General features: G+C 31.4%; 2 protein-coding genes and 1 non-coding gene across 3 annotated transcripts in view; 1 reads left to right on the top strand and 2 right to left on the bottom strand.

The window, feature by feature from the left end:
• Positions 1-1,266: 1,266 nt before the first annotated feature.
• Positions 1,267-3,375, bottom strand: LOC113522333 (growth arrest and DNA damage-inducible protein GADD45 alpha). Its single transcript, XM_026908012.3, has 3 exons — positions 3,072-3,375; positions 2,380-2,596; positions 1,267-2,095 (listed from the first exon to the last, which is right to left on the bottom strand). The coding sequence occupies exons 1-3, from the start codon at positions 3,131-3,133 to the stop codon at positions 1,880-1,882; spliced, it is 495 nt and encodes a 164-aa protein (XP_026763813.2). The 5' UTR covers positions 3,134-3,375; the 3' UTR covers positions 1,267-1,879.
• On the bottom strand, positions 2,668-2,739 carry Trnad-guc (transfer RNA aspartic acid (anticodon GUC)). The gene has a single exon. It is a non-coding gene; the product is annotated as a tRNA-Asp (tRNA).
• LOC113514838 (electron transfer flavoprotein beta subunit lysine methyltransferase-like) overlaps positions 2,672-12,582 on the top strand; it is a 54,182-nt gene continuing 44,271 nt past the window's right edge. Inside the window, exon 1 of the mRNA XM_052902069.1 lies at positions 2,672-2,946. The gene's annotated coding sequence lies outside the window, so the exon portion shown is untranslated. The remainder of the gene's footprint in view (positions 2,947-12,582) is intronic.

Consider the following 12,582-nt stretch of genomic DNA (forward strand, 5'->3'; position numbering starts at 1 on the left):
TTTTATCAATGGAACTAAATATTATTATCAAAAAATATGTTACAAAAAACTACAAAACATTTTGACCCTTCTGCACTAAATAAAGTTATCAAATTAGTATGAAAAAAATTTTTTTTGTTCAACTCGTGTTGCTTTGAAGAAAATATTCAGTTTCACTAATATGTCCTTTTCGAGAAATTTAAAAAAACGCCACTGTCTTTAATATCACTCTATTATATCAGTATCATATGTTTATAAGTCCATATATCATCATAGTTGTAGAATACCGATGGATCTTTATACGTAATATTTATCAGATCCGTCAGTATTCTACGACTATGACGATATGTAATATCGATCCTGTAGTCGATATTTTGTATATTCGAATGACTTTCTACATGCTTTTACTTTTAAATATAATGAATACTATGGGGATTTGAAATTCATAATAATGTAAAATAAAATAAGAAAATATTTAAAACAACATATTTATCACCAGCAAACATTTTTGAAAAAATATTTCCTTACTAAAATAATCTCTTGACTAACTTGTTATAATAATAATAAGAAATAAGTGTCATGCAGTCACACCAAGCAACTGGTTCTGAAGCTAGGATATCCTCTGTTATGGTTATGAAGAACCGGACAATAAACATCTTGGGGCACAATCCAGAACTCCAAGTTCTGAGTCAATATATAGTAGAAAAGTTCCGTTTCTGGTCGATATTCAATATATATATATATATTGGCTATCCCTCTTATTAATAAAGAACTAAAACCTACAAACTCTTACACTGTATTATAACTTTCATTTAAACTGAGAATTTACACAAAAGAGACGATTCGTGTTTCTACCGTGAAGCAGTTGTGTTTGAATGGCAGTGTTTCGGTTTGAAGGTTGGGATATGGCGTGAATTTACAGGGTACAGAGGAATAACATCTGAGTCTTCAGGAATGGCAACGCATGGGAGGTATCATGGGCGAAACAGTATACACTGTTATGTCCATAGTATTGCTCATGTCTATAGGCGACTGTTACCACTTTCCATCAGGTGGGCCGTCAGCTTGTTTGCCATTCTAAGTTGTATTAAAAAAAGACGAAACAGTTCAACAGCTAAAACAGATTTATGAGAAATTTAACGTTTTTTCTTTTTTTTAAAGGGGGCCTTTTTCATTCGTAATGGATAAATTTATTTCAAATTTCTATATTTATACCAAAGTTTGATTTTATTCATTTATATCTTTTTCTCATATTACAAGATAGGAAATAATAAAAAATGAAAGACATTTTTATGATTAATACATTCTTAATTTTATTATATTAACAGTTTTTTTACAAACAATATTTGCAATATTACAAAAGTAAAAAATCTTATTCAATTCCATAAGTACAATACATCTCTAACACGAATTACAAAGTCTATTAAATACACAAAGCCAAAATGGCTAGAATGAGCAAATTTTGCAAAGACAAGTCCAAGGACATATTTACAAATCATTTTGGCTAATGAAACGGCAAGATGTAAAAGTTCTTTTATCATCAATCACATAATAAGTACAATACCGTAAAATGGTAGTTACAACAATAATTAGACTACAATTTGGAACCAATATTTGTAAGTAATTTTCTATGAAATCAAGACCTAATGTCATGATAATTGTATTTTATACAAACACTAAAATACAAATATTTTCAAATCCTCCACAATTCACCAAAATCGCTACTTATAACAAATTCAATAAGCCCCGAAAAAGGACAAAAGAACAAAGTTCCATTATTGAATACTAGATGGCGTTATTACGCCAAAGTCGCGAAAATAGCCGGTCAGCGGCCTCACGAGCGGTCAGTCGATGGCGCGCTTATTTTTTTTTTCTCAATACTATTTTCTTTATTTTCAATTCACTTCTCAGGTAACTTGATGACTGGTAACTGCGAATATCCCCAGTTTTCTTCGCAATGCTCGACCAGGTCTCTCTCTGATTCAGTAAGTATAGAGAGGTCCATCTCTTGGCTGTCTGTGAATGGGTCTGCATATGGATAGTGTACCAAAATGCAGCTGTAGTCTGAGGAAGTGCAGCGACCCAGCAATTTCTTCAGTTTTTCTTGTGAGTCAACCTGGAGACAAAAGAAAAACAAATTAGTTAAGTAACGATAAAATCACATAACTAGATATGTAACGATTTCAAGTAACTATAAGTTTTGCATTAGCTATATTTATTCCATTCTTTCTGTTTTCGATGCATAATTATTATACTATGTGAAATTATAATATTTTTTGCTACACTATAGAAGAAAATAAAATTATAATTAGATACCAAATTATAATTGGATAGCCAACGTTAACAAAAGTGAACTTATATCTAAAAAAGATATTAAAGATAAAAAGAAAAAATATTTACCTTAATAACATAGATATCGTTCTCTGTGCAAAATGCCTGCAATAAAACTTCTTGCATGTGAGTTGCACTGTCACCAGGAGCTGCTTCTGCTGTAAGGCAGAATAGGGCGCCATCGCTGTGCTTTGATAAATATTGAATAGCTGGAAGAAGGCCAATAGTCAATCTCTGCTCAACGTATGCTCGCCGTAGTACCGTTTTAATACACTGGCCGATGGGGCTGGAAAAGAAAAAAAAAGCATTTATTAGTAAAATATGAAATGTAAAACTTAAGTATACAAAAATTTGCTCCTCCCCGACGGGGAATTGAACCCCGGTCTCCCGCGTGACAGGCGGGGATACTGACCACTATACTATCGAGGATTGTGTCAAGGGTATTGAAATTGTCTAATGCATTTTATTGTCATTCACCATCAAACTCAAGATATTATTTTATAAAAACTCTTCGTTTAGTTAGTTCCAATCTAAGGTCGGGACTAGTCAAGTGTAATGTTACATGTTCCTTCATTATAATTAACTTAATTTCTATAAAATTTTAATATTGTGCAATCTGAGATTGGAGTTTATAAGGTAAGAAACTTGAATAACTACAAAATAAGCATATTTTAGAAAAACAAAACGAATGGCTTTATGGGCAAGTTATTGGTTTAAATACAACAAACTAGTGAAATAGATATAATGAAATAGATAAGTACCATTTCGCTGCCACTCCACTAAACGTCTCCATTTTCACTGGCACTACAGAATCTTTGTACATTTTGTTAGTTAAATTTATACTTTTCAGGTTATAATGATCACTAATATTGGTAACTTTATTCCGGTAGGTCGGAATTGTCACTTTATCACTTGCACTTGACACAATAATTATGCAATCCAAACGCGTACCAACAGGATCCGAATGTAACGCCGGTACCGTAACTTATGTCACAACAATTTCACAACTTCACGAGGGCAACAGACGTGGTTTCGCTTCCAATGCTTTAGACGGAATGTTTGTCTGTGACGCAGTCGGCCTTTTTATAGAGACCACCACGCGTGCGCGATTTTCAATGTGTGCGTGGCGCCGCGGCGTTCAACAGGACAAATTCTTTGAAAAACCTCGTGCGTTTACGATAAAAATCTATGTGTGAGTTGGACATATCTCCGAGCAGGTTACAACACGCTCGGTTCATTGTATATAGTTTCAGAAGGAACTTCCCTGCCCCCTGCTCTTTAAAGCACGTATGGCGACGGAGGAGACATCGAGTCAATTGATAGAGGTCATATAATGTTTTTTGTATCAGTGTGCATTCTATCCGTTTACATTGAAATCGGAATTCCCGCGCGCTTGGGTTTTTATCGAAGGAAACCGTTGCATAAATCCGTGTTATTATAAATTTACCAACTTTGTTTTTTCATTAGAACTTTCATCGTTTGTAGAATAGAGGTTAACTAGCAGCTAGTATTTACCTAAAACTATAAGTGGAGCCTAACTTTGATTTAAATATCTAATGTTCGTGCAGAGATAGCAGGTATTACTGCGTAATGATACAATTAAGATTAGATTATGTCTACCTATTTAAATTATGATACAGTAGATAATGGTACTGTAGTTTACTACAAAAATCATTTACGAATAATATCTCAACCCATCATATCAGTAATTCTCCACTGTTGAGCATAGGCCTCCCTCATAAAGAAGATTTTGCCAGTAATAACCATGCTTGGCAGGCGGGTTGGCAACCGCAGTTAGGCTTTGGTAATATTTTAAGAGGATTGCTGTCTATTCCTCCACTATTAAGTTCCTTTAGTTGCTATTTACGGTACCCACGGGATCTTTTCCCGTGGCCAAAATATTTCAATTAATTTCTGTAAATTGCATAAGAAAGCATTATACTGCAATATTTATATTTATAACATCCTCAATCTTAGATAAGATTGACAAAAAGGAAATATGTAGTGACAACCGTATGGAGATCGATCTGAGTATATTGCTAACAATGGGACTTCTAATATAATACCCATTACTATCACAAACCATCCTTTTTCCCCATAATAAAATATTTTCTAAATACGTGGAAATTAAAATATTTAACCCAGTGCATTATTGTTCTTTGACACTTTTGTCGACGCGTCATGATCTATGTCTACGTGGCTTTCGCGCCATTTCTGTTTAACAATTACTTTATTTTTTTTTTGCTTTTGGTTGAGAAAAAAAAATATTCATCATTTTAGAACATCATGCATTATATCATGCATTCAGGCATTACATAGAACAACCAAACACGAGCTTAGCCATAAAAGTTCAGTCCGAGCTCAATCTGTTTCTCTTTCTTTGAGCTTAAACTTTATATTACTCAACAAGCTATAAAAAAGGCTATGTTCGAAGTTTTGCATAACCAAATCTGTAATGATGATATTTGCAGATGAACTAATATTACCAACAAAATAATTTGAAACGCTGGTAGACCAATTAATAGCTTGGGAAATTTATAATGGTTAAAAAAGTTTAATGTCCATTATTGTTAATATTTAAAGATAGAATGCAACTGTCCAAATTAGTGGAATAATATATGTTAATGATATAATGTTAATGCCAGTCGGAGCACTAGTGGAAAATGAAGTTAGATCTATTTATTTATTTAACTCTTTATTGCAGTAGAAACAAAAATATACAATGACAAATTCAAGTGAAATACAGTAGCATAAAGTACAGATTAATATATATATATAAGGGTACAAAAGATGGTAATAATGCTCCTTTCCACTCAGGGTTTGCTGGAAGAGAACTCTTACAGAGTTAACCTTGCCTGTTGTATGTACATCTTCATTTAATATAAATTATAACAATGTATTTTTTGTGTACAATTAATTATAAATAAATAAAAAATGAAGGTAGGTTTATTGCTAGGATAATCTTTTACAAATAATCTTAATATATTAAAGAGGGAATTAACTATGATGACTTTTAAATGGAATAGCTTGGAAATTAACCTGAAATAATAATGTAATCAAATTTGTTCCAAGGTGTCTGTAACTTGGAAAAGATTTTGTATTCATTTTTTTTATGCAACTTAGAATGGCAAACAAGCTGACGGCCCACCTGATGGAAAGTGGTAATCGTCGTCTATAGACATGAGCAATACCATGGACATAAAAAAGTATACTGTTTCGCCCATGATACCCCCTATGTGTTGCCATTCCTGAGGACTCGGATATTATTCCTCTGTATTCTGTAAATTCACTGCCATATCCCATCCTTCAAACCGAAACACACCCAATGCCAACACAACTGCTTCACGGTAGAAACATGAATGGGACAGATGTGTCCAAGTAAACACCTTTTGTACAAAGTGTCCGTCTGGTAGATTCTAAGATTGCCCCCTTTTTCATAAAAACGTCAAACCTGACATATACCCATATTAGCTATTGAACTGTTTTCTCTCTTTCTTTTGTGTAAAATTCTCAGTTAGAATGAAAGTGGCAAAACAGTGTAGTAGTTTAAACAGGTTTATAGGAGGTTTATGAACAAGGGGGATAGATTACATATGCTTAATATCTCATTAAATTCTCATAAACATGTAATAGAATATTATGATATAACATGGTGATATCAGATTCATTAGCATTATTTAAATTTTTTTTTTAATTCTTTTATAAATAAGGGGGTTAAGTTTTGTTAATCTTTAACAAGTAATTTGTTAGAAATTTTTCACTTTACACATGACTCTAGTTATAAGTGATAATATTATTTAATATCTAATAAGGAAATATAGAAAACGTAAAGAGTGATTTGTACTAATGTTAACTGATAAAGCATCTATGGCACGTGTTAAAGTATATATCCTAATTATGATTGTACGTCACAATGTCAGGCGCGCGTTCTATGTGTCACGCTTTGTTTACAATGACCGTAGTGATTGGAGTCAATGATCTGCAATGTCGTTATGTAAGTATTTGTACTAATTAGTTTATCGTCTGATAATAGATTCTTATATAATTTAATTCTTATATAGTGTACTTGCGAAAAAATGAATAGTGATAAAACACGTTGATGGACGACTGAATGTTTGTTAAACTAATAATATCGAAAATACTTGAATTAAGTGTAGATTCCCACTTCTACCAGATGGTTTCATAGGCTATTTGCCAGAAATATATTAAAGATTGAGCCCTACAAAAGAACTACCTTCAATTATGACAAAACCAGTTGTTTAACGTAACTAAACGGATTTTGATAAAATTTCTATGGCATTAATCTGTTAGGTCTTTTCAGGTAAAAAATATTTTTTCCAAATAAGTTTAAAACCAAAGAGTTATGAGGTAACAAACAAAAAAAAAACCGAATTAAAAGCATCCTTCTATTTAGAGTCGATTTAAAAAAATACAAATTTCGTTAGAAGCAGTATTTTATTCCCCAAAAGCAAAACGCCAGTTTTTATCATCAAACAAATTACAGTTACACGTGTGTAAAGAAAATAAATTATTAAAATAACTTCGATGTATAATAACAAAAAAAAATGTCGTTTAAAAATATAAAACGTTACTGGAAAGTACCGCATGTCAAATATGTAAACAATGGCTTCCACAAATTATATTATTAACAGCTTTACATATAATAACTATGATTCTAATTTTAAACATTAATATCAATTGTAACATTCTTGTCTTCTGGTAATGGAATGCTTATATACATACAGCTGTGGTATGTATAAACGCAATAAACATTTTTATGACATAATTAAACAGAAGGACAGTATAATACATGATATGCACATATTGTGTTTAGTCTAGATTCTAGACGGCTCTTGCGCTCTTTATGTTATATATATATTTCTAATTTTATCTCTCGAATATCTCTAATTTTAACCAGTATGTTAAATAAAGAAATCTATTCCTTGAAACTTATGTTTGTATTTAATAATAGGGTTTCAAATTTTTTTTTTTTATTTTGAATTCTTTTTTATGCTACTTTGATAGGCAAACAATCTGGTAGCCCTCCTGATGCAAAATAGTAATCGTCGCCAATAGACATGAACAGTACCATGAACATAACAGAGTATACTGTTTCGCCCATAATACTCTCCATGTGTTGCCATTCCTGAGGACTCAGGTGTTATTCCTCTGTACCCTGTAAACGAAACTCAGTTATGCAAACACAACTGCTTCACAGTAGAAACATGCATAGGACAGAGGTATCCATGCAAACGACTTTTGTACAAAATCTCCCTCTGGTAAAATATCTTTAGTAGAATAAGGAAATAAGATTTCAATCAAATGTTTCTTTCTTTTACAAATCAGCCTGTTTAATAATTGAAATACAATTTTAATTACGCTAAGAATAAATTATATCATCTATAATATATATTTATTTAGTGTAGATGAAGATCGAATCTCAATGATAAAATCGATTGCATATATTGTATCAATTGCTACGATAAAAAGATAAACTAAAGTTATATGTAATTGATTATTATTCTAATGAAAATAATAGGAATTAACTGGCATATGTATATGCTATTAATATTTGGCGAAAGTCTGATGATACCTCAAATCAACTGATATATATATAAGCCACCGATATTTAGTGAGAATTCTAATGACACGTCAAGTCAACAAATATATATGCTACCGATATTTAGTAAAAGTCTGATGACACGTCAAATCAACAAATATATATGCTACCGATATTTAGTGAGAATTCTGATGACACGTCAAATCAACAAATATATATGCTACCGATATTTAGTAAAAGTCTGTTGACACGTCAAATCAACAAATATATATGCTACCGATATTTAGTAAAAGTCTGTTGACACGTCAAATCAATAAATATATATGCTACCGATATTTAGTAAAAGTCTGATGACACGTCAAATCAATAAATATATATGCTGCCGATATTTGTTGAGTCTGATGACACGTCAAATCAATAAATATATATGCTACCGATATTTAGTGAAAGTCTGATGACACGTCAAATCAATAAATATATATGCTACCGATATTTAGTAAAAGTCTGATGACACGTCAAATCAATAAATATATATGCTACTGATATTTAGTGAGAATTCTGATGACACGTCAAATCAATAAATATATATGCTACCGATATTTAGTGAAAGTCTGATGACACGTCAAATCAACAAATATATATGCTATCGATATTTAGTACAGACGTCTTTGATCTTTTTTTATTCTTATTACTGCGATCAGCAAACAAGGTGACAATTTATATCAGGAAATGCAATACTCCAATGCCATCATACGTTACCCGAATACCAATGCTGTCAGAGTGGGGAAGAACCTGTACCTTGTTCGAATGTGCTTTTATTTAATGAAGTCCCCCTGAATTTATCTCCTAGAGAATCTCGTATAATTATATGTGTATAAGAATCATAACAATAAAAGAAAAGTACATATTTTATAAGCCCATATTGTGTACATTGTTATACCTATTTATAAATATGTATATTATATATAGTAAAAATTATGGAAATGTTTCACATATAGATAATTATATTATCATCGAGTAATAGACTATATCTGTTTTTTTTTTATTCAAGGTCCCTACGAAAATTACAATAATATATGAATGAATGAATAATTAGATTTATTTGTTTGAATATAATCGAAGTAATAAAAAAATCGCCTATTAAAGATAATATAAATAAAATTAAAATATATATATATTAGTATTTCGTACATTGTTATGCGCAATGTGTTTTAATAAGGTCATATCGCCTTTGCTAACATTGTTATTAACTTATTGTTGTTACTGTATGTTTTAGTGCAATAAAGAATATATATATATATATATATATATATATATATATATATATATATATATAATAGAGATCATAAATTATTTCTTTATCTAAGATAACAAGAGAGCTGTTATTTACCACAGTAAACACAGTACAATGTTCAGTGACATCAAAATTTATCTACGGAAGTGTGCTAAATTCTAACATTTTTAGAATGTGTCAATATAAGAGATGATAATAAGTAGAATAAAATTTTAATTAAAAAAATGAAAGAGAAATTAATTTGGGTATACGAAATAACTCTCCAACTACCAGTTTTATATATAAAATCAGGATATTTACACTAAATCCTTTATTTGCTTGTATTTCATGTCTACATACTTTACCTATACGATAAAATAATGTATTATTATTATATGTACGCATACATTTTATTTTGCGTAATTTTTTTAAATAAAATATATTTTTGATACACAATTGATCCTGAAATAAAAATCACTGACTAAGAAAAAACCCCGTCTGGCTACATCGCATATTCTCTAAACAGGTCAAATGCGGGGAAACCCAAACGGATGGCAGGAACTAACCCTGATAGAGTGGGGGGAAAGGGATTGTTAGCAATGGAGATTGACAGCCCTATTGTTAGCAATATACCTTATTAGGTCGACCTCCACGTGGTTCCCCCTGGAAACCATCATGAACAATTCTTATTGAATTCGTCACGATGGGCTAACTGACTTGCTTCATCCTTACCTATCATCCTTCACTGGTGCCCCAACGGTGTATACCGATAGCGCGGGAGGGTTACCATTCCATTATCACCAATTAAAAAAATTAAAAAAAAAACCCTGATAGAGTGAAAATATGTTGAGGCAGATTCGAACCCTAAGTATTTTACTTATAATTGTGTTCCTATTCCTTTTCCTTATAGGACATAGGGACTAAGAAAAGTATTTGAAAATTCTCATAAATGCACATTATACAGGAGATAACGTATTTCTATAGGAATTTGTACTCTGGCGAAGTCGCTTTATATCCTCTTAATGATAAATGATGTTTTACTAAATGTTGTATGATATCTAATAACTCAAGAAGGTCGCTGTTTTATTTAAAGTTAGGAATATATATTGTAACAAGTGTTGGAATCGTATGGATTGGTGTGGCAACACTGTACATAGAGTATTGAAAATGGCTTGCTTGTACCATGTCTTGTTTTCTGCTACAATAAAAGTATTAAAATATAATAACACTATTTGTCATTATAACAAATATTAAATTGTATTTAACAAATATTAAATATTTCCAGAATGGCTTTGAATGACCTTCCTTCTGTAGTTTTTAATGGAATGAAGTTAAACTACAGCGACCGCGTCAAAAATCTCGGCATTTGTTTTGATAGTACTTTATCCTGGTCACCTCAGATTGCTGAGATTAGCAGGAAGATGTTTGCGGCAACTGGATCCCTTTACAGATTGCGTAAGGTTCTTCCTATGGATACCAAAATTGCGCTTGCTCATACATTGCTCCTCCCCATCCTTGACTACGCCGATTCCTGTTATTCAAATGTCACTGAAGAGCAGTTAAATAAACTTGAGCGTCTTCAAAATTTATGTATACGGTTCATATTTGGACTTCGCAAATATGACCATGTATCCCAATATCGTACACGGCTCAAGTGGCTCTCTATCCGTCTTCGTCGTAACTGGCACATCCTTTCCCTTCTTTATTCAATTCTCTTTAATCCAGTTACACCTCATTATTTAAAAGAACGTTTTATGTTTCTTGGAGAGAGCAATTCTAATTCTTATTCTTTACGTAGTACTGACAACCTCCAACTCATAATTCCTACCCATTCTTCCTCTTTCTACTCGAAATCCTTTTCCGTGCAAGCAGTTCGTTTATGGAACTCACTCCCTACCTCTATACGGTGCGCTCAATCGTTGCCCATTTTTAAAAACTTAGTTAAAGCCCACTACCTATCCTTATAATCACTTAGTCCTACGTATTTCCAGTTTTATGTGTGTTATATATATGTGTATTAATATGGTATATTTGTATGTATTTATGCGTATATATATGTATATGTATATATATATATATATATATATATATATATATATATATATATATATATATATATATATATATATATATATGTGTGTATGTATATATATGTATATGTTTGGTTGTATGTGTTTATTTATGTATGTATATGTATATGACTATCCTGTCACAGATATTATTTTTTACAAATCTATCTTTTTTAACGCGCCACCTACCTACTTATGCTTTAATTCTTTCTACCTAAAGGTTGTCTGGAAGAGATTGCTTAGCAATAAGACCGCCTTTTGTACTACACTATACGTATAGAAAATTGTTTTAAAAATCATGTTATGTTGGTGCAATAAAGTGTTAAATAAATAAAAATAAATAAATATTAATAATAAATAAATATTTTGCTTCATAAATAAAAGCAACTGTACGGTGAGAAAACAATCATGAACACTGTAACATTTCGTAGACACTTGATTGCAAATATGGTATCCTGTACGGCAAACAAGCTAACGGCTCGACTGATAGAATGTATTAACCATCACCTATAAACATGAACATCGTGTATTTATCTTTATTAGAAAAGATTGTTCTTGAATTGGCTTGAATTATCACAAAATTTATGAACAATATTGAATAATGGGAATGAGACTTTTCCATAAAAAGAATGCAGATATTAATTATCCCTTTTTTTTATACAACTTAGAATGGCAAACAAGCTGACGGCCCACCTGATGGAAAGTGGTAACCGTCGCCTATACACATGAGCAGTACCATGGACATAACACAGTATACTGTTTCGCCCATGATACCCCCCATGCGTTGCCATTCCTGAGGACTCAGGTGTTATTCCTCTGTACCCTGTAAATTCACAGAATTTTTATTACCTGCGGATAAAATGAAGAGGAAATATCCAAGTATAAATAACGAGAATTAAATTATATGTGACATTAATAGCTCATAATGTATATTTAATTTGGTTTTCTGGTCCACTCTGAATGCCAAGCGTTATCAATTCACGAGAATTATTGTTTAAATAATCACTATGTAAAATACATATGTTATTGTTTATTATATGTTATGATGTCCAATGTTTGTTTATTTCGGAAATTCTGTAGTTATCTTTAACTGGAATTACAAAACTTGTTGTTTTAATTAATATTGGAAAACATATCTCAATTCTCACTAATATAATAAAATTTTAATTATGTTATGTTTATATGTATGTAAATGTAGAAGATATTTAAGAGAACTTTATAAGAATGGGCACTCCTTCGTTTCCCGTGGATGTGGAGGTAAAGTATGTAGACATTAAATACAAGCAAATAAAGGTTTTAGTGTAAATATCCTGATTTTATACACAAAACTGGTAGTTGGAGAGTTATTTCGTATGCACAATTTAATTTCT

Source organism: Galleria mellonella, unplaced genomic scaffold (genome assembly GCF_026898425.1).
Source record: "Galleria mellonella isolate WM207_F2 unplaced genomic scaffold, CSIRO_AGI_GalMel_v1 utg87, whole genome shotgun sequence".
In the NCBI taxonomy this organism is placed as follows: domain Eukaryota; kingdom Metazoa; phylum Arthropoda; class Insecta; order Lepidoptera; family Pyralidae; genus Galleria; species Galleria mellonella.

What these genes read in the sequence shown, in the direction of transcription:
- LOC113522333 (XM_026908012.3), bottom strand. Translation starts at nt 3,133, where the DNA reads ATGTACAAAGATTCTGTAGTGCCAGTGAAAATGGAGACGTTTAGTGGA. An exon ending in AGTGGAGTGGCAGCGAAATG is followed by an intron (nt 2,597 to 3,071) that starts GTACTTATCTAT and finishes TTTCTTTTCCAG; the next exon opens with CCCCATCGGCCAGTGTATTA. An exon ending in ACGATATCTATGTTATTAAG is followed by an intron (nt 2,096 to 2,379) that starts GTAAATATTTTT and finishes TTTTGTCTCCAG; the next exon opens with GTTGACTCACAAGAAAAACT.